The sequence below is a fragment of the Camelus dromedarius genome, chromosome 5, assembly GCF_036321535.1.
Source record: "Camelus dromedarius isolate mCamDro1 chromosome 5, mCamDro1.pat, whole genome shotgun sequence".
In the NCBI taxonomy this organism is placed as follows: domain Eukaryota; kingdom Metazoa; phylum Chordata; class Mammalia; order Artiodactyla; family Camelidae; genus Camelus; species Camelus dromedarius.
The window spans coordinates 64891168-64918555 of record NC_087440.1 but is presented as its reverse complement, the minus strand read 5'-3'; the positions used below and the strand labels follow the sequence as shown (position 1 = coordinate 64918555).

The window sequence follows — 27388 nt, the reverse complement described above, 5'->3', positions numbered from 1 at the left end:
CCTGGCCTAGATCAAACACTGCTCAGACCCCCTCAGGTAGGCGAAATGAAGCACTTAACAAAATTTAAAAGTTCTGGGCAGCAACTTGGCAAACACAGATCACATGGATGTCTGCATTCTTTCTTGTAATCCATCTAAGTTGAACTTAATACTCTGGTTCTTTCCATTTTACAGATGGAGAATATAGCACCAGTACCCAAACTGTCTCAGTGAAGTACCAAGAAGATGAATGAGGGAATACATAAACTCTGTTTGTTAATGTCCTAAAGAAAATGGCAGATTCGTCTAAGACATTATTTATTGTAATCCTACCCAAAGAGAAATGTTGCTGTTCTCATTCAGAAAAGCCCCAGTGAACATTCACTTTTCTTCAAACTCTGAGAGGCAGTGACTTGTGTTAGTAGAAGAAAGTCACTAAAGTTTTACTGTGGGTCGAAAGAGCTACAGATGCTGGCGGACCTAATTATTGAAACACACTCAAATGGTCTCTCTTTTTTAAACATAGGGAGCAATACATGGAAAGACTGCTGTGCTGGCCCATCGTGGTGCCTTTTGCAAAGATCAGATCATCCAAGAGGCCCGCTCTGATCTGACCAAAGACTGTATGTAATCTCCTATGTGGAAGAAAGCTATAGTTCTTAGATTAATCACCCAGCCACAGATCTGCCGCCAAGCTGCTCCAAGTCTCTCTTCCTAATCGGGTATAAAATGGTATTTTCTTCAAACCATGTGGTAGAACCAGCTTATGCCAGGGAATATGCATTCCTTCTCCACTCATTACAGATACACGCAAGGTCAGTGGGTCATTCATATACAATGGGAGCCACGGTCAGCCTGCAGTCCATTGTTTCTTCTAAATTTGCCAGACAGAGGACTAGGGACTGACAGTGGGTGATTCTTGGAAAGAAACTGCGAAAACTAGAGGGAGTTAATTTTATATGCGAAGAGTTATCTTTTTAGTTGAGATGTTAACACATAAAGTAAGACAAAGACTGAAAAACCTGATGGAACCCACACCATTTGCTGGCGATTTACAGAAAACCAGTGGGGTTCTAGCAACTGGATTATAGTGGCAATGGGCAGGGAGAAGGAGTCATATTTAGAACCCATGACTCCAGTTACACTGGTCACATGCTGTACAGGAAAGTGACCACTACTGCCTGTTCAGGGACCAGAGGACTAAAACTTGGACTCACTGGATAATCCTGAATGAATTTCTGACCCTCCCTGTGTCTCTGCTGCCTCAACTATTAACACACAAGTAAATATACCCACCTGCTTTGGTGTGAAATGAGCCTGCATCACCTTTTTGGCTCCATAATCAAGATGTGTCTTGTTAATGTTACACTGCTCTGTAGAATCAAGTGTGTGGAAGCTTTGGGCTTCCAATATATGAATGGATGCCAGTAACAAAATGATCAGCAGCCAAATGTGAAATTAGATTCTCTGAAAAGAGGCAGGCATTTTAGGTCTGTCTTTCAAGAAGCTGCAGCCACACCCAACTATCAGGGTCTAAATGGAAGTGACTTAACATTCTTTGGCAGCATTTTCTTTGGCTGGCCAATGCCTCGTTGGCCGAGAGAGGTCTGCACAGGGTGAGGGATCTGAATGAGGGCACAGGGGTCAGAGGGTGGGGAGGAATAGAGAGGACACAACAGAGTAGGAGGAAGCTGGGCCGTGGAACTGGCCTTTGGTCAAATGCTTATTCTTCTCTAGGAAGAATGATTATAAGGAACTTGCTGTCAGCACTCTTGGACTAATCTCTCCAGACACTTCTTTGAAGAGGGAAGGACTCTGACCAAACTCTCCCCAAATCAGCAGTTAAGGAGGTGGAAGGAGGAATTTTAAAAGCTGGTGATGTACACGGAATCCTTAGTCGGAAGCTCGATCCACTCGTCTGGCACACAGCATTTGCTAGATTCTAATCTCTGGCTGCCAGGCCTGGAGAGGCTACAGCGATCAGAGGCCACAGGGGTCTTTATGCTCCTCACTCTTTGATTTCAAAACAGCCAAGGGGAGAAGGAGAAAACCAGTGTCTAGGAATCCTGGTACTGAACAATCCTAGCTATTGTCACACCGTTCCGTATGCTTTCTATCAGCGAAACCGTTTACATCACTCCAGACCTAGCCCTGGCCCCTACAATCTTGCTAACTGTCACACAGCCTACGATGGTCCCAGGGACACTGCAGGCCAGAAGTGAAGGATGCCTTTGTTTTCATCTCTATGATAGGATGGCACGGAGTCCTGAGTGCCAAGGTACCAAGATAAGAAGGGTGCTCAAAATGCCCAGATGGCTAGAGAATGAAAGCCCAGAGAACAGAGCCAAGTTTGCACAGCAGACAAGGGCCACTGTGGCCAGGGCTGGAAGTGGGGTCCTCGTAGTCCACAGGCAGCAGCGGAACTAAAGGGAAGTCAACCCCCGACTCAGCTGGTGGGAGTTGGGCAGCTTCCCAGCTGGAAGGGGCTCTCAAACACATCCCTGTGAGCTACCCATGAAAGACAGAGATGCCTTAAAAACAGTAGACAAAAGGAGCTGCTAATCAAGAGGAACTTTAGACGTAAGAACAGGACTCAGTCTCCCTTCCAGAAAGATGCACGTCCGGGCCAAGGCCCAAGAGCTTGACATGCAGCTGCTGTCCTCCTTTCTGGGGCCCAAATTTGGAGGCACTGAAAGGAGAAGAGATTCACAAAGGAGGCAGATGGGGAGGCCCCCACAAACACGCAGTGCAGTTTCCATACAGAATATTAGAATTCACCAGATATAAGCAATCACAATGATAATCGGCTGCTTGGAACTGAAGTACTGTTTTGCTTAAGAAATCAGCAAACCCCACAAAACTCATAGCTTCTCCTTTCCCTCTCAACTTTGAAAGTTATAGCCATTTGGTGGTTGATGAAGACACAGCGCTGGAAATCTTGGAACCACCCCAGGTCCTGACTCCTCAAGACACCCCAAGCAAGGGCTTTTTCTGTGGTTGGTAAAACAAAGGTATTTTGCAGAGATAGCCCAAATGGCCTTAATTCTTCTCTTCCAACCTTCGTGCCTATCATCAGGCTATTCTGTTAACAGTGGCTACTTCCTCCATTTCTTTCCTAATATTTTCAGCACTATCCAAATTGTTTTTAGCAAGGAGGGGATAGGTGTAGCTCAGGGGTGGAGCACATGCGTAGCATATACAAGGTCCTGGTTCAGACCCCAGTACCTCCATTAAAAAACAAGTAAGACAAAACAAAACAAAACAAAACCAAAATAAGACCTGAAGGAGAAATATAGGCTTGGAAACTGATCTGAACGAATTGCTTTTAGCAATATTTCATCTTCCACTAATTCTTCAGGTAGAAAGGCTATCACTTCACCAGGTGAATCAAACAAACAAGACAGTGGAAAAGAGAAACAGTAAAAAGTTTGATAATGATGCCAGGAAAACCCACAAACTGTGGAAAGGAACTGCTAACAAGCCATTCTAGTTTAATTGGGCTTTGAGAATTATTTTTCTAGAGTTGGGATTTTTGCTTTTCCTGAAAATCCAGCTGCATGGTTCAGGGAAAAGAAGGGTGTACCTGATGCCCCAGCCACCAGACAACAGGTTTAAGACTGAAGGATCTGCACCATCTGTGGAGACTGATCCTTCCTACCAGCCTTGCCTTGACAGCTGGTTGAGGCAGAGACAGAGCAAGAGTCTTCTCCCGCTGGACGTTCATCTGCAACATGTTTTAAACTGGAAGACAGCAGGGAAGCAGAGCAATGGATTAGTTCTATATTCTGCTTTAAACTTGCAGGGATACAAAGCAACTCAGAGGCTTCAGGGAACTGGATTTTGCTCCTCCCACTTATTTAGGTAGCATCAGTGCAGACTAAGCACATCAGTCCTCATAATCAGAAACGACTGCTCTGTTTACAACTCACCCTTGGGTACAACACCTTTCAACAGCTCTTTTTTGTTTTTTAAACACCACAGTTCTCTTCCATGATGCTACTATTCTGTATCTTTGTGGATGAACAGCACTTAGTTATTACTCCCACTAATGGACAAAATAATATTTATTTGATTTATGCAACATGAGTGGAAGTAACAGAACTAAGTTTCGGTAGGTTGACTAGCTGGATTATAATGTTTGGGTCAATATCCAGTTACTTTCTTTTTTCATCCTGCCATCCCTCCAGATGACATCAACATCTATGTGTGGAGTCTTTTAAACAGCACTGGTGCTATTTTAAGTACAGTAACGAGGGGTGGGGGGTGGAGGGAAGATGATCTGTAGCTGAGATAGCAGAAGAACTGCAATAGGAACAGGATACCCTTTGAAAAGAGAATGCAAGCTCTTCATATGAGCAAGAATTCAGGATGTCCTAGGTCATGGCTGGTGGCATTGTCATTTATCACTGGCTGCAGAACAGTGACCAGATTTCCTGGAAATAAAAAAAGGCTTTTTTTTCCCCTGAATTTTCTCTTGACGTAAACCATTATCTATTTGCAAGAGATGAGGAAAAAAAGGCATACACATATGTTAGAGCCTCCAGCCTTTCAAACTGTCATTGCCTGCTTCCCAAATGGCCAATTTATTGTCTCATTTAAAAAAAAATTTGCCATTATTTGCTCTTTAGAAAACAACTGTGCATGGGTAGTCTGTTAAAATTGATTTTGTTGGATGTCTTTCTTTTTTTCTGAGATTACACGCTCAGCTGTGTTAACAAAGGAGACATGGCACCAGCACTCAACTCCGCACCCTTCCACTGACAGGAACCTCCAGGAGAGAATGAGTCTCATCCATGCAAAGATGAAGTATACAGGGCTGGAAAAGTGGGGGTCGAGGAGGTAAGAAAGGCCACTCCCTAAACTAGTTTGTCTCCAGTTCACTGTCTGATGAGGGACAGGGGCTCCCTGTTGGGAGAACAACATGGCCGCAAGCGTCTCCTCAGAGGAGACTGCGTCATGACAAGAGTGGCTTAGGAGAGTCTGTGAGGGAGGAAGTGAAATGGCTCACAGTGGGGTTAGGTGAAAAAAAACAAGAGAAAAGAGTGGAACCTGGTTCAAATAAGCAAGGCTGTCCACCACTCTAAAGAGTTTATTTTTGTTTCAGACAAACTAGCTTCCCTCAGAGAGAAAGGTGATCTGCTTTTTCGAAAGACTGCTCTCTCCCCTCACATTCAGCCTGACTGGTCCCTCCTCCAGTACTCAGACCTACCTCAGTCCCGACAACAGCGTGGCGGTCTCCCCCAGCATTGTTGGGGTTCTACCTGTCATGTAGTTTTTGAGCTTTGTGGCTTCATAAAAAGGACAAGAACAGAGGATGAAAAAGTAGAACAGTTAAAAATTCATCAAGTCATAAAAGGAAATCAGGTTTGGGTGCCTGAGGGGGAAATAGCCCACAACGTTTTAACATAATCCTTTCTGTCCTAGAATGAACAGGGTACCTGATCCTACTTGTATCCAATGGAAGTTGCCAGAGGAAGAATTGTACGCAGGAGAGGTGTGGACATCCTCCTGAGGCTTTCCCAGTCTCCCCAGGAGCCATCTATGAGGCAAGTAGCTGATTCAAAACTAATTTATTTTTATGGTTTTGAATTATAGAAAACAGGAATATAAATGAAAGAATATCCATGCCTGACAATGGCTCCAAACTAACATGAAATACAGCAGAATCCAATAACACCTTGCAAAAAACCTTACATATTCATTGAATTATGCTTCCCCATGATAGTCAAGTTGATTGACATACATAATCCTGGTGTAGCTAAAAATACTCCTTATACAATGTCATCACATTCTATTAAAATTCTCTAAGCATCACGGCTAGAATAACTATTTTCTGTGATCATCTATTTCCTTCCACTGGAGGAACTAACTCTGTTAGTGTCTAATACAGTGGCTCTGGTCACCCCCCTCACCACGTCTCCAGCAGAGATCCTGACTCCACAATTTGCTTTCAATATGGCATTGAAAGATACCTCTTTAGCAGGCTTTAATAAAAGTGATTCCTATCTTTATTAATATTGTTGCTGTTGTTGTTAGGAAAATATTGTGGAATGTTCCAAGTGCAGACTGAGAACTCCACACCCCTAGCATGCAGTGGCCTCAGGCAGCAAATCTCCAGGCCCCTTTATCCACCCTCTGATTTTCATCTCCAAACATAATAAAAGTTAAATCTAGCAGGGACTGTTTGGCTTTATGATCTTGGAAGATACACGGTTGCTTAATACCCAGCTGTATTCATCTTTTGCTCTTCACCTCTCTCTGCTTTGCTGGGATTCTCCTCTCTCTGCTTGAAAACAAATGCTCTTTACCCTCGGGCCTGCCACTGTCTGCTCCGCAGCCCCGAGTCGTGACGCTGGTGATGAGTGGTGACCTCTCTGTGGCTCATTTCACTGCCAGTACCAGTGCCCATCACTTGGTTTCTACTTTTAATGCCTGGAAAGTGGGCAGCGGACACCACGTTTGATGAGGCTGCTCTGCCTCAAATACTTCCCCATCAGGCAAATGAAACAGGGCTGCCTTTCTTGGTGGAGAACGAGCTGTCTTTTATGTTAATGAAGGGTCTTGCTGTAAGAACAGCTTTCCCAGTCCTTTAGCTGGACCGTTCACTAAACAACCTGTCAACATTTCTAAGAACTAAATATGGAACACCAGTCATCAAGTGGCACAGGAACATCATAAAACAGAGACGTTGCATCCAAGAAATGTTCACAGGCCTGACAGTGAAGTGAGTGGCGCTGGGATGTAGCAGCAAGGACTTTTCCCTCGGTTCTACGTGTGCCTTCCGTCTCAGTGCTGTCTCTGAGCTGAGATCAGCGGCAGCTTTTCCAACAGAAAGTGCATTTGGTTCCAATTCACTTTCATAACAACAGAGATCGCCCCTTAGCAAGACGGAGAACACGAAGCTGCATTGTGCAGGCTGAGGATGACGTGCTTGGGTGGCAGGAAGCAGAGCAGCCTTTTCTCTGGAGAAGAAAGCGCCTGTGGGTAGCAAACCTCATTCCCAAACAGCTTTTTTTTTTTTTGCCCCTTTTTGATAGCAAAAGAAAAATCAAAGAATCATCTCAAATCGCAGAACTGGAAGGGACCTCAAAAAATCATCATCTAACTCAGCCTCCTCTAGAAGGTTTTGTTCCTTCAGTAATTATCTAAACCCCAAGGCATTGGGATTTAATCAGGTCTAAGGGCACAGCAAAGTATTTTATAAATTATTTGTGTAAGCACCTTGGAGGGCCTTTTATTATCTTAAATAATGAGAAAATGAATGAGATTCTTTAAGATGTGGCGGCTTTTAGGATTTCAGAGGTTGTTGAGTGGATAAGGAAGGAACAGAATCCAAGCTGTGTTTTTTTGGCAAAAGAAAATACCTGTGCTACTGGTTCGTGTCTCCGACAACCAGAAACTCATTCTCCATCACTGCAGTTATGAGTAACACCCTGCCACTTACATCCTCTTGTCTCTCACTGACAGTGAGGGTGGCATATTGGATAAGCCAATACAATGGAAGAATTCTGATGCACAGGATGTCCTAATATAGGGTCCTTCAGGGGAAAAAAAAAAAAAACCCTCCCAAATGGTGAATTATGTAATTCTACCCCTGTATTATTCAGCAAATGGAAGGAGGAAAAGATACCATCCACTGTATGTTCCTCGAGAACCTCCAATCAAGGGCCCTAGCCATTTAAAAACATTTTTCCTGGCTTCAGACTGGCTATAAATAAATTTAATAAGGACAAAAAAAAAAAAAAATCACCGCATCATTTACAGTCCTCGCTCAGCTCCAGCTGACAAAAATCCAGTCCAGATGTTGGTTGTGCAAGAACAACAGCAAGAGGGTGAACTTCAGTCCCAACTACGAGAGTCCCCGAAAGAGGGCATGTGTTTGAAGAGAACGGGGCTGCAAGGTTGGCAGGGAGGGTGTGGACAAACCTGGCTTGATACTGATTGAACAGAAACACGGTAATTAATTTATTTTGTGTGCAAGAAGTCCAGTTTATTAGCCTTTCCCCTGTCTCATCACCCCTTTCAAAGCCACAGGGGCTTGGCTGGTGAAGCCTGAAATGGTTGTTTCATAACCTTCGCTTTTAAATTAAACAAATGACCTCAGATTTTGGAGCCGTTGTGGACTCAGGGGAAAGTATGCCATTAAAAGTGTGCCAGAAACAGATTTAATTGGTACAAGTCCCAAAAAGTGCTCAAAAGAGCACAGGCTTCCCGCATATAGATTTCAGGGAAATTACTCCAAGGCCGCACAGCTTTGTCAGAATTTGAGATGTGAAACAAGGCAGCTGAAAGACTCCGTATCAAAAGGGTGGATTCAATTCAGGAGATATTAATCTGATTACTTAAGCAAGGCCATGAATCGGATACGCTCCATTGTGCGCTCTTGTTCAACCTGGACAGCTGGAGGAGCCAATAGCTTCCTTTTCCCCTGACATATAATTAAGTTTTAAGAGACGATCAAGTTACAGATACAAAGTTTTAAGAAATATTTCATTCAGGAGTGGTATTTACAGTGCTCGCCTGTTGCAAGAGACATTGTTCCCTCTACTTCCTTGAGCCACGCTGGAGAGCGTGTGGATCAGGGCCTAGGGGCTGGTGTTTGTGTTTCAGGCTACAATAAACGCCCTCTGTGCACCTGCCTGGAGGAAAAACCAGTCCAGCCGCCTCCCAAGACAAAAGGGCCCTGTATTAAGCGCTGAAAACCCAGACGTGAACTGACCCTGGCAAATTCCAGCTAGGAAAAAAAAAATCAATATTTGCGTCCAGTCCACGAGAAGCTGTCACGTAGTTTCTGGATTTCCTTTCTCATCCCCACTGAGTCTGTACAACGGTGACCTGTCAACAGAAGTCACCTCCTTTCTCATGAGCCTCCTCACTTTTCTAGATTCTTTTCCTGCTGGCAAAATCCATGGCCTGGCACACTGTTGTCTGTCCTCCAGTGATCAACATACACTCTGCTGCTCCTGCTCTGCCAGGACCCTCCCTCTGGAATCTTCTTGGGGTCTTTGAGGACATGCAAGTGCATCCTCCCAAAGAGAGAACATTACTGACTTAGGTGTTTTTAAAGATTTCCTGAATACACAGTTCACATAAACTCCAGGGACACTTAATGGCAATATCAGTAGGGCAAAAGATCAAGATTACAGATCTTCCATGCCCATCGTGGTTTCTGATGCCAGCTGGTCCAAGGCCACACTGGGTCCTACAAACCCATTTTGGATGCCTTCTCCTGGGAGAGCCACTGGGCTCGGGCTTGTTCTAATTCATGCCTGGAATCAATCATGCTAGTCTCAGCTGACCTGGGCATTCTCATGAAGAGAAGTGATTTCTCACAAAATTTGAAACCCAATCAGATGAGGCACAGGCAGCTTCACCCCAGGTCACACATGAATAAACTAAGATGGGCAAAGGGAATACCTCAATTGAGAGTGCAGGCTGGTTACAAAACCAGAAAAGGGCCCATGAATTGTCACCTCCCATTTCTCTAAGCCAACCCTGAGAAGAGGGCAAAATTAACTAAGTCACGATTTTTGTAATTATTTGAAACTGCCACAGATAGTAAGGCTTTGTCTACAAACCATTTTTAATATATTTGGTGATAAAGAGCTAAACTTTAAAGGGTTAACAGTTCTCTTAAGGTTGTTTCCACAGCTTCTCCAAACTCTAGCCCCAAGGGGCAGGAAAACCAGATGATCAGCACAGGAAAGCCAGGTCCCCTAACATGACCATTCCAGCAGGATGTGCTTAATTGTTTATGTCTGGAGAGAACATAGGAACCAAGTGCAGTTTATCTGATCTGGTGCTCATTAAACAGCTGGCCGGGAGAAGAGCCACCCACCACAGGTGCTAAGCTGCACTGAGCTGCCTTGGCCAGCCCAGCAAGCGCTCAGTGAGACGTGGGGCTGGTAAACAGTCTGCCACTTTGTGAGAGGGCCTAACCCAGTGATGGAGGTTGGCTGCTGGCTGATACGCAGGGCCCTCCTGAATCTGTGATTCAGCTCAGATTGATCAGGGAGTCCGTCTTCTTTATGCCCTGATATGTTAAGACAGTGGCCCAAGCCACCACAAGATCATGACCATCTCCCCTTTCCTTGAGTGCCTCTGACATTAAAAATCTGTCTCCCTGAACCTGGCAATTCCCTAGGTGCTGGGCTGCAGTGTGACTTTTAACTGTTTCGTACATCGGTTGCACATTCTGGCCTTTCCTATCTTTTCTTGTGCTATCTACCGTAGTACAACACACATGGCCAGTTTAGATGTAAAGTTCAGCTCATTGCAGCATGTAGGAATTCTAGGGTTCCAACCAGGTAAGGCTGTCAAAATTAGAATTAGCCTTTATGTTCTAGAGGGCAGAGGCCAGACCTGATACTGTTCTTGTTAACCAAACAGTTCATATCATAGACACTCCATCCTTGGATGAATGCACGACTGAAAGACTGGACTGATGCTCAAGATGTGGGTTCAGTCTCACTCTTCTTGGGACAGTGAAGAGCCCTGGCATGAGAGTATGGTGTACTGCGTGAGAGCATGGACCTTCTAGGTTACAATGCCAACTAGTTAGGGGATCATCAGCAAGTTATGTAAATGCTCTGTGCTTCTGTTTCTTTGTTTGTAAAATGGGAGTAATAACTGAATCCACAAAAATGCTAAGATTTTTCATGCTTAGTACAGTATCTGACACAGAACAGACACTCAATAGTAGTAAATCACTAGCAAAAGGAGTATAAAACATGCATTTATTTCCACAGTGCCATTTAGCACTTTAAATCATGTGCCATTTTCTCTCACCACCTAGCAAAGAAGCACAACTAGCCACTTCTAGCAACAAGGCATCCTGACAAATGAGGGCTTGTGTGATGGTACCCAGAAGATAACACAAGAAAGGTATCTCTTCCAGGTCGAAGAAATCTACACCAGACCTGGCCACCCAACCCAGACTTAAGAATAGTTAAAGCACATAACGTTCGCATTGCCTTAAGAAACCTAAGGCTAGCCCCACCCAAAAGTTCTCTCATTTCATCTTCATCTTCTTGAACCTGTAAATTGCTGCCTGAGAAGTCTCTTTGAACCACAAAATGACCCTGTTGCTTCCCTGTTTTGATGGCTCCCCATTGCCCTCAGGAAAGAATTCAAACTGACTAGGGTCAGAATAAGACCTTCCACCATCTGGCCCCTGCCTGTCTCTACAGACCAACCTCTCACCACTCCCTACCATGCCAGCCGTAATCACCTCCCGCAGGCCTCCCACGGCACGTGACCTCTTGTCCATTACATGGGCTTTTCCCTCGGCCAGGAGGACCTTCCCCTCTTCTTTCTCCTCTTGGGAACTGCTACTGATCCTTCAAGACCCAGCTCAAGGGTCTCCTCACTGGAAAGCCTTCCTAGAGGACTCCCACCCCCAAACGGGGACTCCTCCGCGCTTCCCCAGCAAAAGCCGGACCCGAGAGCCAGCACAGCACACATTCGTGCATCACGATTCCCCAACCACCAGGGGCTGCGGCTTCTGTCTCTGTATCCCCACCATCTGCCTAGCCCAGGGCCCAGTGGAGAGCAGGCACCAAATAGATATCCTTATTGTAACTCAGTCTCTATGCTTGTGTGAAGATGAGAGATCTCTCTTTCCAAAGCAGGGCCCCCAGAGGGCTCCTGTTCTTGCCTCCCCCACACTGTTCCCGCACTGCCTGGGGCTACTCGTCGGCCCAGGCAGCGCAGGCAAGTGGTTAAAGCCAGCTGCTCTTGGTAGGAATTTTGGAGCATATGTGATATATTGGTGAGAAAAACCCCAATGGCAGTTTCATGCCTCTTTTAGGGGAGTCTAGGTCAAAAGCTTCAAATAGTTCTTTGACTGTCCCTCTTATAGCTGGAGGTGCCTTGTTCATTCATCAAATTCTCATGGAGGAACGACTATCACCAGGCACCATTCCAGGTTCTGGAAATGCAGCACAGAATAGAAGAGACAAGCTCTCCTCAGGGAACTTACGTTCTAATGACCTTAAGACGGGCTTTTCTTACTGACTGGGGCTATCACATCAAAGTGCAAGCTATTTCCCTTCGTTCCAGTTTGGTCCCTGAAGGAGCGAGAAGATTCTTCCTGGCTGGGCTCTGGCAGCCACTTATTCACTGATGTTGATTTCCTGAGCTCTGCCTTTAAAGATTTCAATGATTTGTTCTCTCTCTAGAGCTCTCCTGGGGGCATGTTCTCTCTGTCACTCAACTCAGAAGCAATTTATTTTGGTCCTTTTCTAGTGTCTATTATTTCTATATAATAATCTATACATTATAGTTAAAAACAAAACGAAGTTTGTCTCCTTAATCCCTGGCCCACTGGAGCATCATCCATCCTCTACAGCTGAACGTGACACTCCTGGGACTCTCAGAATCTTATAGCTGCTTTTATGGGTCTGTTAGATAGAACCCTGGTTAAGAAAAATCAACCTCAGAATCTAAAAAGACCTCAAAGTCTTCTATTAAAACACAGGAACACCTCTCCAACATACACACACATACTTGCATTTGATCCATAAAGCTCAGACCCTCTCCTGAAGGTATGGAGCAATTTTGTAAATTTATACATATTGTAAATTTTGGAAAGGATGTAACTTACAGACACAGAATTCTCTGCTGCTGCACACTTGAGTTATCCAGCTGCCGTCTTGGTTTATCCTGCCTGAAGCAGAGGTAAATGATGGCTGACCACAGGACACAGTCTGTACTCACGTGCCTGCCATATGTCCCCAGAGAGGAGGTGACTTACACACAGGTAAGCTTAGGCCTCATATCTCATCAGATAACAATTATGTAGAGGAGGTAGTGACTTCTGAATAAACAGATGTGACCTCTCTATCCCCTGAAAGAAACTCTAGGGCTGACCATGGGCATGAAGAAAATTAGATCAAAGAAGAGCCAGATGGTTATCTGGAACTGGAAAGAAAATGTTGTCAAATGTTTAAAAAGAAAAACAGTACCATTGCCTTAAAGGCATGAACTAGCAATAGGTAAGTAATACCAAAAATCTGATCTAGAAGAGGATTCTGAGAACGGATGGGGCTGAAGGGATCAACAGAAATGCCCAGACCTCTGTGCTTATAAGCAAACTTACAAAAAAAAATCTGCTCAGTTGGACACAGTTGTTTAACTAGATGTTAGGCTGGGGGACTCACTCCAGAGGTACTCCCTTCTGAAGGAATCTGCCCTTCATATATAACCCCTTATAAGGGGAAAATGTCCCTTACCCATGCACCATACTGAAAGGATAGGTGTACTGGCCAGGTTCTTTACCACACGACTTGCTGGCCATGGCTGACTGGACCAAAAGACAATCCAGCCACAGAATTACCAGGTATGAAAAGGGAAATTGGGCCGATCAGCTCGTAAGGTGAAGACTCAGTGCTGTGGAAAGCTGAGGCAGATATGAGAAAAATAAAGAGAATGACCTCAGTTTCAACCTTTCCAATTTCCATGTAATCTGGCTGTCCTGTACTTCCTGTTTGCACACAGCCATGAAAATGCCAACTGGAACCTTACAGAAGAACTTAGGAGATAAAAATGTAAGTTCTGGAGCCAGACTCCCTCGGTTAGAATCCAGTCTCTGCCAGTAATTGTGCTTTCTAGGACTCAGTTCCTTCATCTATAAACTGGGATAGTGATTACAGTCTGCCTCACAGGGTGGTTGTGAGGATTAAATGTGATAATGGATGTACAAAGCCAGGCACACAATATACGGCCCATGAATGTTAGCTACAGTATTAATAGGCCTGACTTTTTTAAAAGCAAACTTGAGTGGCTTAGTTTCTTCCTATAAAAGAGCCCTAACGCAGTCTAGTAAATACTCTCTCCTAGACCTGTGACAAAGCCTGCAGAAAACACCACTGGGGAGGCATGTGGCTACCATGAGTCCTGATGGTATCCCTTCTGCATGTCTGTATCTTCTTTTAGGAGACTGTCTCTTTGAGAGCTTGGATGGAGATGCATTCATCTTGGTATTCCTGTGCCTAACACAGATAAGAGCCTCAATGGATAAAGAGTGATTCTCAAAATATGGTCCCTAGAACAGCAGTATTAACAATTCCTGAGAATTGGTTAGAAATGCAAATTCTCGCCTCCCCCCGCCCCCACAAAGACTGGCTGAAACTCTGAGTGGGAGCTCAGCGATGTGTGCATTAATAACCCTCCAGTTGATTCTGATGCTAAAGTCTGAGAGCCACTGGAACGAAGGTTCTACTGGGGAAACACTACCACTCCACATCCTTGACCGAAGACCAGCCCTACTCTACCTGGAGAAATCATTCATTTTTGAGCATGTGGCTTAAGAAGGGATGGACATGGAACATGGATGCACATAAGGGAGGAAGGAGAAGTGTTCTTAGCCAGTCAAATAAGTCTCATCAATCACGTTGATCAAGTTAAAAACAAACAGACTCTCCTCACATTCTTGCCAATGGACTATCGTCACATTCTTCTCACAGAAGCTTCAGGAAAAATCACAATCTCCCCAACATCGCATGCCAGATGTCCACGATCCACACTGCCTACTTCTCACTTCTCATCCCTTGCATTCTCCTACCTGCCCTCTGCATCCCCAGTCGCAAGGAATGATCAGCAGTTCTTCAAATGACCTTGCGCTTGCCACCGTAACTTTGGTAATGATCTACCCTCTATCTTGAACATCATTCTTCCATCTCTGTATCCTTAGCATGAAGTATAGTTCCTAGTGCATAATGGGTGTCCCATTTCCCTTAGTATCTGATGAGTTCATTATCTCCTTACCTCCAATCTCCCTATCCCTAAGCCATCTTACACATCTCTTCTTGATAGTCTCCAGAGTATATAGTTATGATCATTTTATCATAAAACCTAAATTCAGCCTGGCATTCAAACTCTGGCCCCAACCTACTTCTAAATTTATTGCACATGACCTCCTACATTTACCCTCAGTCCCAGGCAAATGGGGCTCCTCTGTCCCCTTCCCAACATACCCTACACTTCCCTACAACACAGATCCTGGTGCCCTCCAGAAACTAAAGGACACAGGAGTGATTGAGAGTCCCTTCCCTTGAGAATATTACATGAAACCAAAGGAGGCAGACCATAAACTCATAAATAAACTGACAAGGTCAGGTAGGGATAAGGGCAATGAAGAGAAGTGAAGGATGAGAAGGATGGGATGGGAGTAGCAGTTTCACCTTAGATAGAGAGGTAAAGGAAGACCTCTCTGAGAAGATGACACTTGAGTGAGACTGAAGGTAGTGAGGAAACAGGCCAAGGGAGGATCTGGACAAGCTCTCCAGGCAATGGAAGCCCAGAGTCTGAGGATAAAGACAGTGGGCTGTGGGGCTAGAACAGGTTCTGAGAGGGGGAGAATTAAGGGAGATAAGGGCAGACAAGGCCTATTTTGAACTTAATGCCTTAGCTCACAGCGTTTCCTGATCTTTCCTCTGCCTGTTGAAATCCTAACCACCCCTCGAGGCCCATCGCTTACATCTTCCTTCCTGGACCCTTCAGAGTCCCTCTCTGCTGAAAGAGATGTTTCCATCCCCTAAACCCTGGAGCCTGTGGTGCCTACCATTCTTGTCTAAAACACTGCCCACATTCTACTGAATGCAGTTCTCCTTTAGAATTATTCTCAAACTACACTGTCAATATCTTGAGGGCAGGGCCATATCTTGCATGTTTCTGGATTTCCTGTGACATTAATGTAGTGCATACAGGAGGGGTTCTACAACTCATGAAATCATCAGGTCAGAAGGCACTTAAAGGTCTCTTCATCTAGCCAAAAAGGTTTTGTTTTTTTTTTCTTGGAGGAACCAGAGCTCTAAAACTATGCTAATATATGCAGGAGTGCAGCTAATGCACAGGAGATACAGCTTAATCCAACTAGTATTTACTGAGTGGCTTATCAGAAAAACAAAGAAAAGCAAAGCCCCTGGAGAGATCCGAAGCTAGGTTACAGCTCAGCTGGACTTTCCTTGGGCCAGACCTGGTTACGATTCTCCCCAAATCCTAGTCAGCATCCCCAGTGAATTCTGAAAGTTTTCTCGTGCCACATGACAACACAAACTAAGTTATCCCCTGGTACCACTCCTAGAAACCAGCATTCTTTTCTTCTTTATGATCGCTGACCAGGACGCCTCTCATCTTTGCTGCAGAATTCTCTTCGATGATGGTAAACAAGGCTCTCCTCTCAGAGAATCCTTCTGATTGGAAGCGCTCCGGGATCACATCCCCTCTTGGCATCCCGTTCTCTGGGCTTTTGGCCCGTCATCTCTGTGGCTGAAGAAATTGGCAAAACTGCCTTTGGTGTTCTCGTCCCTTCTGCCTTCATGACCCTGAGACGTGAACAGGAACATGTGTAGATCTGGGAAATGAGCCAGCATATCCTAAATAGTGCTGAGGTCTGAGGGTGAGAGAAAAAGGCTTTCAAAACATCTAGCCCAGCTCCCCCACGAGCCACCTCAAAGACTGCTTCCCAAAGAAAGCTTCTGGCTCTCACCTAATTTGATCTTAATGCACCTCATGCTTCAAATGTGTCTCTTTTTGGCAAACTCTCACTGGCAAAACAGAGCTCCCGACAAGGAGGGCTTCCTGGTGGCTGACTTCACTGTTGTTCCCTTTCCCTTCTGATCTCTCAGCTGTGCTTCTATTGCCCCCTGGCCTCCCTGCTGAAAGTCCTCAGCAAGTTCCTCTCCCTTGTGAGCCTGACGGCTTTTCTGATGTCTGTTGGCTGTGCCTGGCCCTTCTCAACTTTAGAAGCCCCTACCTCACATAGTATTTAGACTTTCTTTAGCTAAATGCCACAGGGTTTGGGGAGGGAGGGTATTCTGAATGTCTCATCCTTTGCTATAAATTAGGCCTTTCATGGTATCTGAACAAGTTGCTGGAAGGGCTCTGGATTCTTGAATACTAGGGGGAGTAGAGCACGGGTAGGTGCGTGTCCCCTTGTGAAAAGAAGCATGTGAAGTTGTGTGTGTTGATACATGTCTGTGGCTTGGGAATCAAAACTGAAAGGTCACCAGGACACAAATTTGTTTATCCCCAACTCCCTCTTAAGAGGCAGCAGTGTGCAAATCTGGGATTTCAGGGGAGGGGCTCTGACTTCTGTTCCTGGCATCGCCACCTCTCACTCACTGTGTGGCCTTTGGGCAACTCCCTTCTCGCCTTCACGCTTCAGTTGCTTGAGATGGATTAAATGATTCATCCTATTAAGACATTTTAAAATACTATGGAAATGCTAATGTTAACAGTGTTGATCATTGTTGTTAATATTAACCTTGCAGTCATGTGGTGACACTTCTTGTTTTCAAAGCACTAATTATAAGCACCCTGCACCCATGCCCCTGAGAGGTGAATTTTTGCAGCTGCCCCACCCATATGCACTGGTACACGGTCCTACCCAAACCAATGAACATTTAGTCTAGGGTTGGGCTGTGGAGGGCCTTGGAGCCAAAGTGTGGACAGAATTCTGCTAACTTGACCAATCCCCCAAAGTTTGTGGTTAATGGATTACAAATTTGGGTAATGCTGGACAATAAATTATAACTACAATAATAAAGTTGAAAGTACACACAATTGAAGCAGAAAGACCCATGTTTTTTACTGCAAATGAAAGAAACCATTGATCATAGCAACTGTCTGAGATTAGCAGGGAGCCACATTTTCAAACATCCTGCAGTAAATCCAGAGCAGATCCAGCTGGAAAGCAAGAGTGGAAATAAAACTTGAAAATTCATACCATGCTTTGAAGTCTGCCCTCTTCACAACCATGAGTCCCTGATTCGTCCCCACCATTCTGAGCTGTTTCTGCTGGCTGAATTTATTTTAAAAGAGACACAAGCCACGCACTTGCGTATAATCTTTCAAATGGACTCCAGCTTTTTGCAAGGATGGTTTGTTAGGAAATATGAAACCCAAAATATTTTCTTTTACACATGAAATCAGCCATCAGTTCAACCAGAATAGAAAAGTTTCCAATACTAAAACAAGAAACCGTTCTTGGTTCTAGTAAATACAACTTTTTCTCTTGTGTTCTTCCCATGACCCATCCAGGCACTTTTCATTTTTAGTTTTTAAGGCTATTTTCCACCAAAAACTATTGATACAGATAAGAGGATCCTAAAATGAGCAGTGTCCCTGCACTTAAGTAACTGCTATCCCAATAAATCATCAGAGGAAAGAAAGCCAATGGCTGAGGTTGAGCAGAGCTTCAGTCTTGCTCAGGGCCTACTGTCACCATATGTCATCCTCACCTATCAACTGTGCCGGGGTGGACAGGGGCTCAGCCAGACCTTCTGCTCAAATCCCAGGTGACTTCCGAATAGGGTATGGTGTCTGAGGCCAGCTGGACTGTTAGACCCTTCTCTACTGATCATCAGGGGCAAAGAGATGTTCTCTATGACCAAGATCCAATCATCCTTAGTGTCTTCGATGACCACCAGGAAGAACTGCCAAGGGCACCTAAGAAACACGTCTGTGGCCACAGAACAGCCACAATAACCTAGTGAGTAATCAGTCCCTGAACTCCATAACCTGTCAACAGAACAAAAAACTGCAGCAGAAAATACTTTGACTCTAAGTGCCTGGTCGAGAACAATGTAGATCATCAAGTCCAAAGTCCTGATTACTGCCCTCGGGTTCACAATATAACTCTGGTCAATTTGCATTAAGTCTCGACCGTTCCATTCTCCCACCAGAATGAATAATGTTTGTGAAAGGCAGGCTGAAAATGGACAAGCATACTGCACCTATGAGGAGTTATTTTAACTAAATAGGACAAATTCAACGTGCCCTCTTGTTCCTGCTCCAGGCACAAAGCTGTGGGGCAGGAGAACGGCAGGAGAGTTCTTTGGGGTCCACGACTCCCTTCTTTGGCTCTCCCACCTGGGGGCTGGATAATTCACCAGCGGAATGAATCCTCAAAGGGAATCAAACCATGGACCCGAGCAGTGAACATGGGTCTACACGATCCAAGCAACAACCCAGCCATAGATTTAATAAGGGAAAAAAGCCCCTGCAACACAAAAACAAAGAGCACTCAACTTTACAAACACTGGGAGGGCAACAGCTGGTCAGCCGAGATGAAAGGAGCGTGAGAGAACACCTCCCCAGCTCCCGACACCCTCTCCCGCGGAGAGGTCCCTGCAGCCGGCCCGGCTTGCTTCTACAGCCCTGTGCAGATGACCTTGTTCCAGCTAAGACAGGAGCTCTTTTGATCTCAGCAGGGGGATGCTCTGGGCCTGCAGCTGGCAGATATTAATAGTACAGGATCCGCTGGGGTGGAAGAGATCTCTCAGTTGGGCCAGGTCACTTGTAGTCCCTGTTCTGCGTCAGAGAAGAAGGGACTTCATTTCCCTGACTCAGCCCCTGCTGGGGACTTCTCTCAGGTCACCGCAGATCACTTGATCACGGGCTGCTCTCAGGCGCTTGTTCTCACCCCACAGCTGTTTCCAAGGGAGCACTGGTTAAGCAGTGCCCTCTGCTCTGCAGCTGAAATCTACTACAGGACAGGGTGCACCTCAGGCTCAGACCATCTCACAGTGTGTTGCTCACTCTCACCGGCTTGCACACACTTCTTGTGTGCACGTTTGTGTGGGAGAGAGGCAGAGAGAGCAAGGGACAAGAGGCAGACAAGAGCAGAAGCATTTACAGAGTGAGACAGGGCAGCAATAGGGGGAGAGGAGGCTGCTACAGGCACGCCACGGTATCAAAGAGAAGATTTCTGACGGTGTTTTCTATCATGTATAATCTAGGACCACAAGGTCACTCTTCTCACTCTGTAAATCAGAAATTTAAAACCCCATCAATGAGTGAACGCTCCTGATCTTCAGACCCGCATCACGATCTTATAGTGTTAGAGCTAGAAAAGGCTTTAGCCATCTTATGTTCATCTAATCTGTCATTAAACAAAAAAAACTGAGGCCCAAAGTGATGAAGAGACATGGCCAAGATCACAGAGCTAATAACACAGTGGCAAAGTCCATCCGACAAACGCTTAAAACAATGACAAAGGCAATTTATGCATTTTAATCAGGGTGACATTAACAACCGTTGCAATACATTTGAATAGGTATAAATGTTCTAAGAAATTCACTCATTTTCATTCACTGGTAAGAAACTTCATCACAGACTTCAGGAAAAAAATATTTCTATAGCCTCTACCTGCTTAGCTATGCAAGGAAAAGATCTAGAAATATCACTTTCTTCCATTCTCACTTGGATTTCATAATAAAAAAAAGCTGCCTAAGGACAAGCTGGTCAGACTCCCTTTGCCGTGAACATGACTTAACCATTTTCTTGAAGCCGTTACACTGGAGCCCAAAGCAATTCCCTTTGTATCTGTTTTGCTCCTATTCTTTGCTTGGGATAAACCAGGAAGCCAGGACAAGGAAACACACTCTTACTGGTTTTCAGACAGGGAAACAAGCTATTCTCTACCAGTCCCCTCCTCAGAACTGAATAAATGTGCATGTGTAATAAGTACAAGAACAATTTTTACCCACATTGATAGGTGCTTTATGTGACTCTCATAGCTAACTGTTCTTATAAAGCATTTACTATAGTATTGGTTCAGCATTTATTTACTGCCTACGATGTGCCTAGAACTTGGCTGGTCACTCAGGCACAACAGACATACAAAAAGAATACAAGACAGCCTGTGTCCTTCAAAAAATCTGCCAACCCATTTAACCATGAAAAGTTAAATTATTTTTTGAGATCTTTTCTTTCTATTGGTGATCCGGCAGAAGGATCACAGAGGAGGAAGAGTGAGACCGAGGCCGACTGGACCAGGCGAGGAGGACTAGTCGGAGAGCTGGTCTTTAAATAAACCTGGAAGGAGCGGGGGGATTTGAGAAGAAAAGCAGCAGTACAAGTGAAAAGGGGAATGCTATTCTAGAAGGGTGAGCTGTCTCTGCAGAGGCAGGGTGGCAGGGGTCGGAAGGGCAGGCAGAGAGTCGGCAGGCTTGGTGGAGGAGCTTCAAGGAGGGTGAAAAGGAAGGAAAGGGCAGACTATGAAGAGTGAAGAAGCATCAACTTGATCTAGTGCTTTTCTGAGAAACAGATCCACACAAAAGTAAAGTAAATTTTTAGTCTTTGCTGATTTCCATTGTGTAAATACTTCCACCCTGACTGATTTCAGCCTAACAAACCACAAATTCCTGAGTATTTTTAAATCAGCTTATTGACTTTAGTCCATTCTCAGTAAATGAGTTAAAACAATTTCAAGATTTCTGAGTAGGAGAGTGACACAGGAAAAGGAAGCCAGAAATGGGGAAGCTGAATTTGGTAGTGGCAGAATGTACATGGTAGACGCTGGAGTTGGGAGGGCCATTTGGGAATTTATTAAAATAATATGATTGTGAGTTTTACAATACAATTTGAAAAAAAGAGAGGCCAGAGGAAAGATATATTTGGAAAGAAGAACCAAGCAGACTTGATGACAAAAAGTGTGGAGAGAGAGGTAACAGATGATACAGGTTTTCAGCCCAGGTGATGGGGAATGACAGTGCATCACTGAATGTAGAAATAGGGTACACAGGGCACTCTACAGTTTTCATAAATAAATAATTTGTTTTCACTGAAAAACACCACTGAGAAGCAGGGATGTGGTCCTTTCAATTTCTGACACCATAAACCAATGTTAATCTGTGGAAATCTGCCAGGGCAGTCAGGAGCCTTGCTAGGCCTAGAGCTCCCACATAGTCCATCATGAATAATTCTCAGAAAATGGAAAGTGCAGAGGGGCCCGGAACAGCTGTGCTCATCTACCCAGGCCCACAGCATTCTGCCCTGAAAGAAATTAAACTACAGCTAGCAGAACTCAGAAATGTCAAGTGAGAACTTTCAATAAAACTAGAAACCACCCACTGGCTTAGTGGTGTAATTCCCCTAGCTACGTAAACCAGAGCCTGTCTGACCTTTGCTAGCATGGGAGGGTGGAGAAAATTTTGCAGATTTACCTACGTGGAGAGTTTTTTTTTAATCTTTCTGTAAAGCTGACTGGGTACTCCACATCCCCAGCACATGATCCTGGCGCACACTTCTAGCCAGTCCACAAGTAGCCGGCACAAACAAAAGGCTAATCTGCTGTTGGGTAAAGCCAACATCTGAGCGTCAGTCTCAAAAACAAAGTCCTTTAGCAGTTTGCCAGTCCTCATACTCAGGACCGAGAACAACCTACAGAGGAGTGACAAGCCTCAGGTGGAGGTGATGGATGCCTGGGAAGATGACTCACTCAGGCGAAAAAGGAAGCTCACTTACAGAGACAGGGCAAGAGACTCCAAATACAAGGGATCAGATGCCGGGAAAGGTGGCCAAGCCTACATCTCCAGGCTCCGGCTGGGTTCACTGGCCAGGGCCTATTAGCTGTGTGTCTCTGCTCTCAACAGGAGGCAGAGAGGCGGTGGGGCTGTATGTCAGTGTCAAGTTTCAGCCCCTCTAGGACAGATCCCTTACCTTTAGAAGGGGACAAATCATCAGCTGGAGACACCAGGTCTGCCTGAGAAGCTAGGGCTCCGCTCAGATGGGTTGTAATTTGATTCGTCAAGATAACCTGTGAACAGACAAGGAGAAGGCAGAGGGAAGGGAGAAGAGAGAAGCCCAAATTAATTATTAGAGCTATAAAAGGCAGACTGTGGTTTAGGGGAAGACTGATAAGTACTCAGGTAGGAAAACCCCAGCTCTGACTTTCATCAAGTTTATCTTTAGGCCAGAATATCTGGCAAAGCCTCGAAGTCATTCAAATCGCAGAAAACTGAGGAAACAGACTGACTGTTTTCAGAGCTTAAACCACTATTCAATTCTTTCTAAATGCTGAGTACATGGGGACTGAGAGGTGTTGCCATATTAGGTGAATAATATAGATGGCTTAATCAGAGACTTAAGATGCATTCGTATTTTTAAGATTATGTTCAGAACATACAATATTACTAGTGCTGAAGAAAGTAATAATTTAACATTTGGATGCCTGGGGCAAGTTCCCTTGTTAACACAAAACTTCAGAGTTTTATTTCCAAATTTGTGAAATTGGAACAAAATTCATCTCTAAAGGAACAGCACTCTTCCTTCTAATAAAATGAATTCTAACAAAAGAATTCCAAAGTCTCATTATGAAATTAAAACACAAATTAATAGAATCCCATCTATACAAAATAAAGTTCACAACATTTAAAATTCCTAGAAAGGACTCTAAAGAGTATTTAATTCACATGGTTTTTAATTTCCCCATTATATTTCTTAATTTGGTCCCATCAAGAAACTATTCCTTAAAAATCCTCATTTATAAGATTTACTCTATTGTTTAGAAACCTCAAGGAAGAATGAAACATGGAATTTCTCTCGGAAAACTGCAGCATGACTAAGACCACAATCATTTCCCAAGGTCTGGGCATTCCCATCATGGGCATCTTGGAGAGTCATCTTGGTCCCTCAGAGGAACCGTAACTTCTGAAGAACTAGGCATTTAGTACCTGGAATGTGCATCTAGCTAGACCGTCTTGGTCTGTCCTAGGGTCAGCTATGGTTTTGTTGCCACCCTGATTTAAGCAGAAGTGGAAATCATCTCCATTCTTTATTGTCCAGCTTTTCAGCCACACCTCTGTCACTGTCTCTTGAATGGACCAATGACACGTTATAAATCCTGTATCAATGGCAGCTTAATTGAGGGCAGAGAGGGGCACAGGAATGGCAAGGTCAGGTAAAGAAATGAAGTCCTTTATTAGCAATGGCCTGTCCAAGGTCTTTGTGAGTCTCCAGCTACTCTGCAGTGATGGCCACATATCACAGTACTCCACTGAGTATGTGCTCATCTTATGCCTCATTTTCATCTGGACTAGTAAGAACCACATATGATATGTCAGTTAAAATGGCTGGAAATGGCCAAATAATAGCCTGTTCCTTTAAGAAACAGATATTCATATTCAGGAGCATGAATAAGGAATTATGTTCATTTTCCTCTTTATTATATAGGGTATGGGCTTTGGAGTTCAATAAAACTGAATTCAAATTCTGACTCCTGACACTACGAACACCTTGGGAAAGTTACTTAAACCTTTGAGTGTCATCCATTCCTATCTTACAGAATTGTTACGAGAATTGAATAAGATCATCGACGTAAGGTATTTAATATAGTGTCTCGCACATGGTAAATATCCAATAAATGGAAGCCATTGTTGTTGCCATTATTTCCTTCAGAAGGATGTTATATAGGTTCATGAATTATAAATACAGAACATACAACATGCTTCAGACAATTGAATCTAGTAACTCAACATGAAATCACAATTTTTGACATCAGAATACATACTTCAGTACCTGATCATTCCTACCAATCACAGTCCTTCCTGAGTTTTACTTAACTGCAAAGAATCTGTGTAAAAATCTCAGTTAAGAAAAAGATAGTAATTATTTAAAGCAAGGCCAGTAAGAACCTTGCAGTGTTCTGAGGATACGATGTGATTTTTCCACCAATAAAGAAAATAATGTATCCGTCTCACGGTTTGAAAAAAATGTGAAGCTTCTGAGAGATCTAGATGTATAAGCTCTATCTTTTAGGGGAATTCTTCTAAAAGGTGGCTTGGTGAAAAGGAGTAGAACATTAATGATACGGTAACAGTAATGAGAAAAACAGTACTGAACACCTACCATGCAAAGCACGTCCCCATATACAGAGGGGAGAATATGGAGGTGAAGGCTCTGTGTGTCCTCTCTAGAAACTTGCAAGTTAAAGACAAATATTTACTAAGATATCCAGAGCACTTTTTCTCAATTGCATTATTATTTCACTGACCCTATAATGGAAGATTGTACTGAGATGATGGTTTTATTGTACATAACTAATAAAATGATACCCTACAGAGCCCAAAACCAAATCACAGATGTGCTTCCAAAGATACCCAACCCCAGTGCCACTTCAGTGGAAGAGGAGATGGAGAAGAAAACATTTTCAGTCTCCAATGGCAAAAAAAAAACAAGCTCCTAAGTGGTTCTGCTAATAATCCACTCCCTTTTTATTATGAGTCCGAAAGCCAAATCACTGAAGGGACACATAGCAACCAAACTCAGGGGGTTGCTCTCATCGAAGTGCTGTGATTTTCTAAATCTGTGTTCAACAAAGTGATAGAATGGAAACATTTCCAAATAGCATCGATTACAAATAGCCATGACTTGGGCAGAAGCCTATAGGTGTGTTGTCCTCTGAGGCATCCTGGGGCCTTGAAAACTGCACTCCTAAAATAACCGATCAAATACTTTTACACATTATAAACAGAGTCTTAACACTATCTGCTTTCCGAAAATGAGTTCTGACTGTCACCTCAGAGTGGCTTTGCTGCTGCTCTGCTCCACTGGAAAGATTAAGGCTTCTGAAGCTTGGTACTAAATTTGTGTAAGAGCAGGTGCACACTGATTAGGCTGAGGGCTTTGGAGTCAGACAGACCTGAGTTCACATCCTGGGTTCCAACACTTACTGTGTGATGCTGGGTAAGTTTCACAACCTCTCTGGGTGTAATTCTTAACTCACAGGATTCTGAGGATTAAACTGGATAATGCATATATAGTCCCGAGCATAGTGCCTGACCAATGGTAAACACTTAAATGTTAACCCCCATCCTCGTCTTTATTTATCCTTTGCTGATTTATACATACCTTGCTTGTTTAGACAGAAAACCCACACCTGATTCCCTTTTGTACAACATATAGTGCACTGATGACACAGAACAAATATTTGCTGGTGATATGCTCAAAAAGCAATAAAAATTTAATTGAAAGTGCATCTGCTATTTCTGCCATTTCTCTAAAAGTATGACTTCTTAAAACATATGACCCCCCTCCTCCCCACTACCATTAATTACAAATCCAAAGGCCGGAGTGAGATTCTTGGACTAAGGGGAAGTTTGTTTTTGTTTTGGACGGTTGTGATTACATCTGAAGCCAGGAGCAAATGGAATCCAGCTTAAAGTTTACCCTTCAGGCAAGAGAACACCATCCACCTACTGGGGGAAATAGGCAGCCCTATTAGTTGCAGAAAGTAGTATCTCCACTCAGCTTTACATACGGAGAGACCCAGGGCTTACTCCCAGGGCTTCCCTGCGATGCCCTCTTGGTTGTAGGATGCTTCAGGTACACGTGAGTAAGAAATGACTCCTCATATCATGTCATATAGACCTTCAGTCTCATTTTTAGTGCTCCCCTCAAGGCAAAATGGGGAGGGGCACGGAGATTTCTCCTTTCAAAGACCATTCCCCTGGAGTCCAAGTTTCCCTTGCATCATCCAACTTCTCTAAATGCATCCTGCTTGACCTTTCTGTGTACTGTAGTTCAACACATAGGCTCAATTTGAGGGAACAATGAAGCTCTCTAAAGAAGAAACTTCAGAGTACAGACTCATAAATAACCCAGTAGACCCTGCCTTCACGGAACACAGAACTTACAAGCTAGAGAAAAGAGGTGGAGAAACAGGAACGAGTTAAAGACCTGATGAACCAGGAAGGCAGATGGCTGGGAATGAAGGTCATTTTGGTCACAAGACAGAAGGTCCTGGGCATGAAAAACCCATCAACACACGAACAAAGATATGATTCCTTTCCACTAAGTATCAAAAAGGTAGTTCTGGAGGCAAATATCTAGAGAGAAGAGGGTAGGGGCAGGATAAGCAGGTCAGAAGAACCATCAGCCCCAAGGGTCAGGGGCCCAGTGAGCTGAAGTCCACTGACCAATCGAGCCTGACTCTCCTCTAGTCTGTGTCTGATGTGTTGGCTCATCTTTCTTCAGCTACACTAGGACTAGGCTAATCTAGGCTCTACCCACATCCCACTCATGCCTCCTGTTCCTGATCCAGAATAAATTCTCCCTTACGGGGCCTCTGTGTGTGTCTAGTCTTATCTACCTTACACTGAAGTATTAACGAAGCGTCTTTGTTAGGACCTCCATGAGCAGCCACTTGGTATATTCCACCCACAGTGAGCACTGGAAAATGGTGGACAGAAGAGAAAGTGGAACAGCCCTGGACACATCAGAGTGGACAGCTGTCAGAACTAAAGGTACAGCCTTTGACAAAGAAGCTCCTTTAATTAGACTCTTGGAAGGTGACAAACAGGGAGTTTGCGGTTAGCCAGGAATAGAATAGGTTGGAATGGGGTATCTGGCTCTGTCTGGTCAGCAGAAGAGAGATTCATGGCCAGCAAAACCATAACTCAGTATGTATAAGTCAAGATTCTTTTAAGAACCTAAGAATATGGTACATGCCCTCACTCAGCTTTCTGTGGAGGCAGGTGAGAGGCAAATTTTATAATCCCCACCTTCCACAGAGTGCACAAGAGTCATCTGCCTGAGAGTAACAGCTCAGAGAAGAAAAGGCCTCCCTGCCCACTCTCCCTCCTAAGAGAGCAAGCACTAGGCCGAGGAGAGGAGAGAGACGGAC

At 44.3% G+C, this 27388-nt stretch overlaps 1 protein-coding gene and 1 long non-coding RNA gene across 6 annotated transcripts in view; one reads left to right on the top strand and one right to left on the bottom strand.

The window, feature by feature from the left end:
- Nucleotides 1-27388, bottom strand: part of RAD51B (RAD51 paralog B) — a 697181-nt gene that overhangs the window by 314089 nt on the left and 355704 nt on the right. For all 5 annotated transcript variants that reach the window (XR_010381010.1, XM_064486060.1, XM_010976604.3 and 2 more), the window contains exon 8: nucleotides 22426-22522. Coding sequence is in view for 4 of the 5 variants with exons in the window: in XM_064486060.1 (XP_064342130.1) it covers nucleotides 22426-22522 (97 nt within the window). In the remaining variant the exon portion in view is untranslated. The remainder of the gene's footprint in view (nucleotides 1-22425; nucleotides 22523-27388) is intronic.
- On the top strand, nucleotides 378-5520 carry LOC135321317 (uncharacterized). Its single transcript, XR_010381011.1, has 4 exons — nucleotides 378-602; nucleotides 2875-2990; nucleotides 4673-4818; nucleotides 5404-5520. It is a non-coding gene; the product is annotated as an uncharacterized LOC135321317 (long non-coding RNA).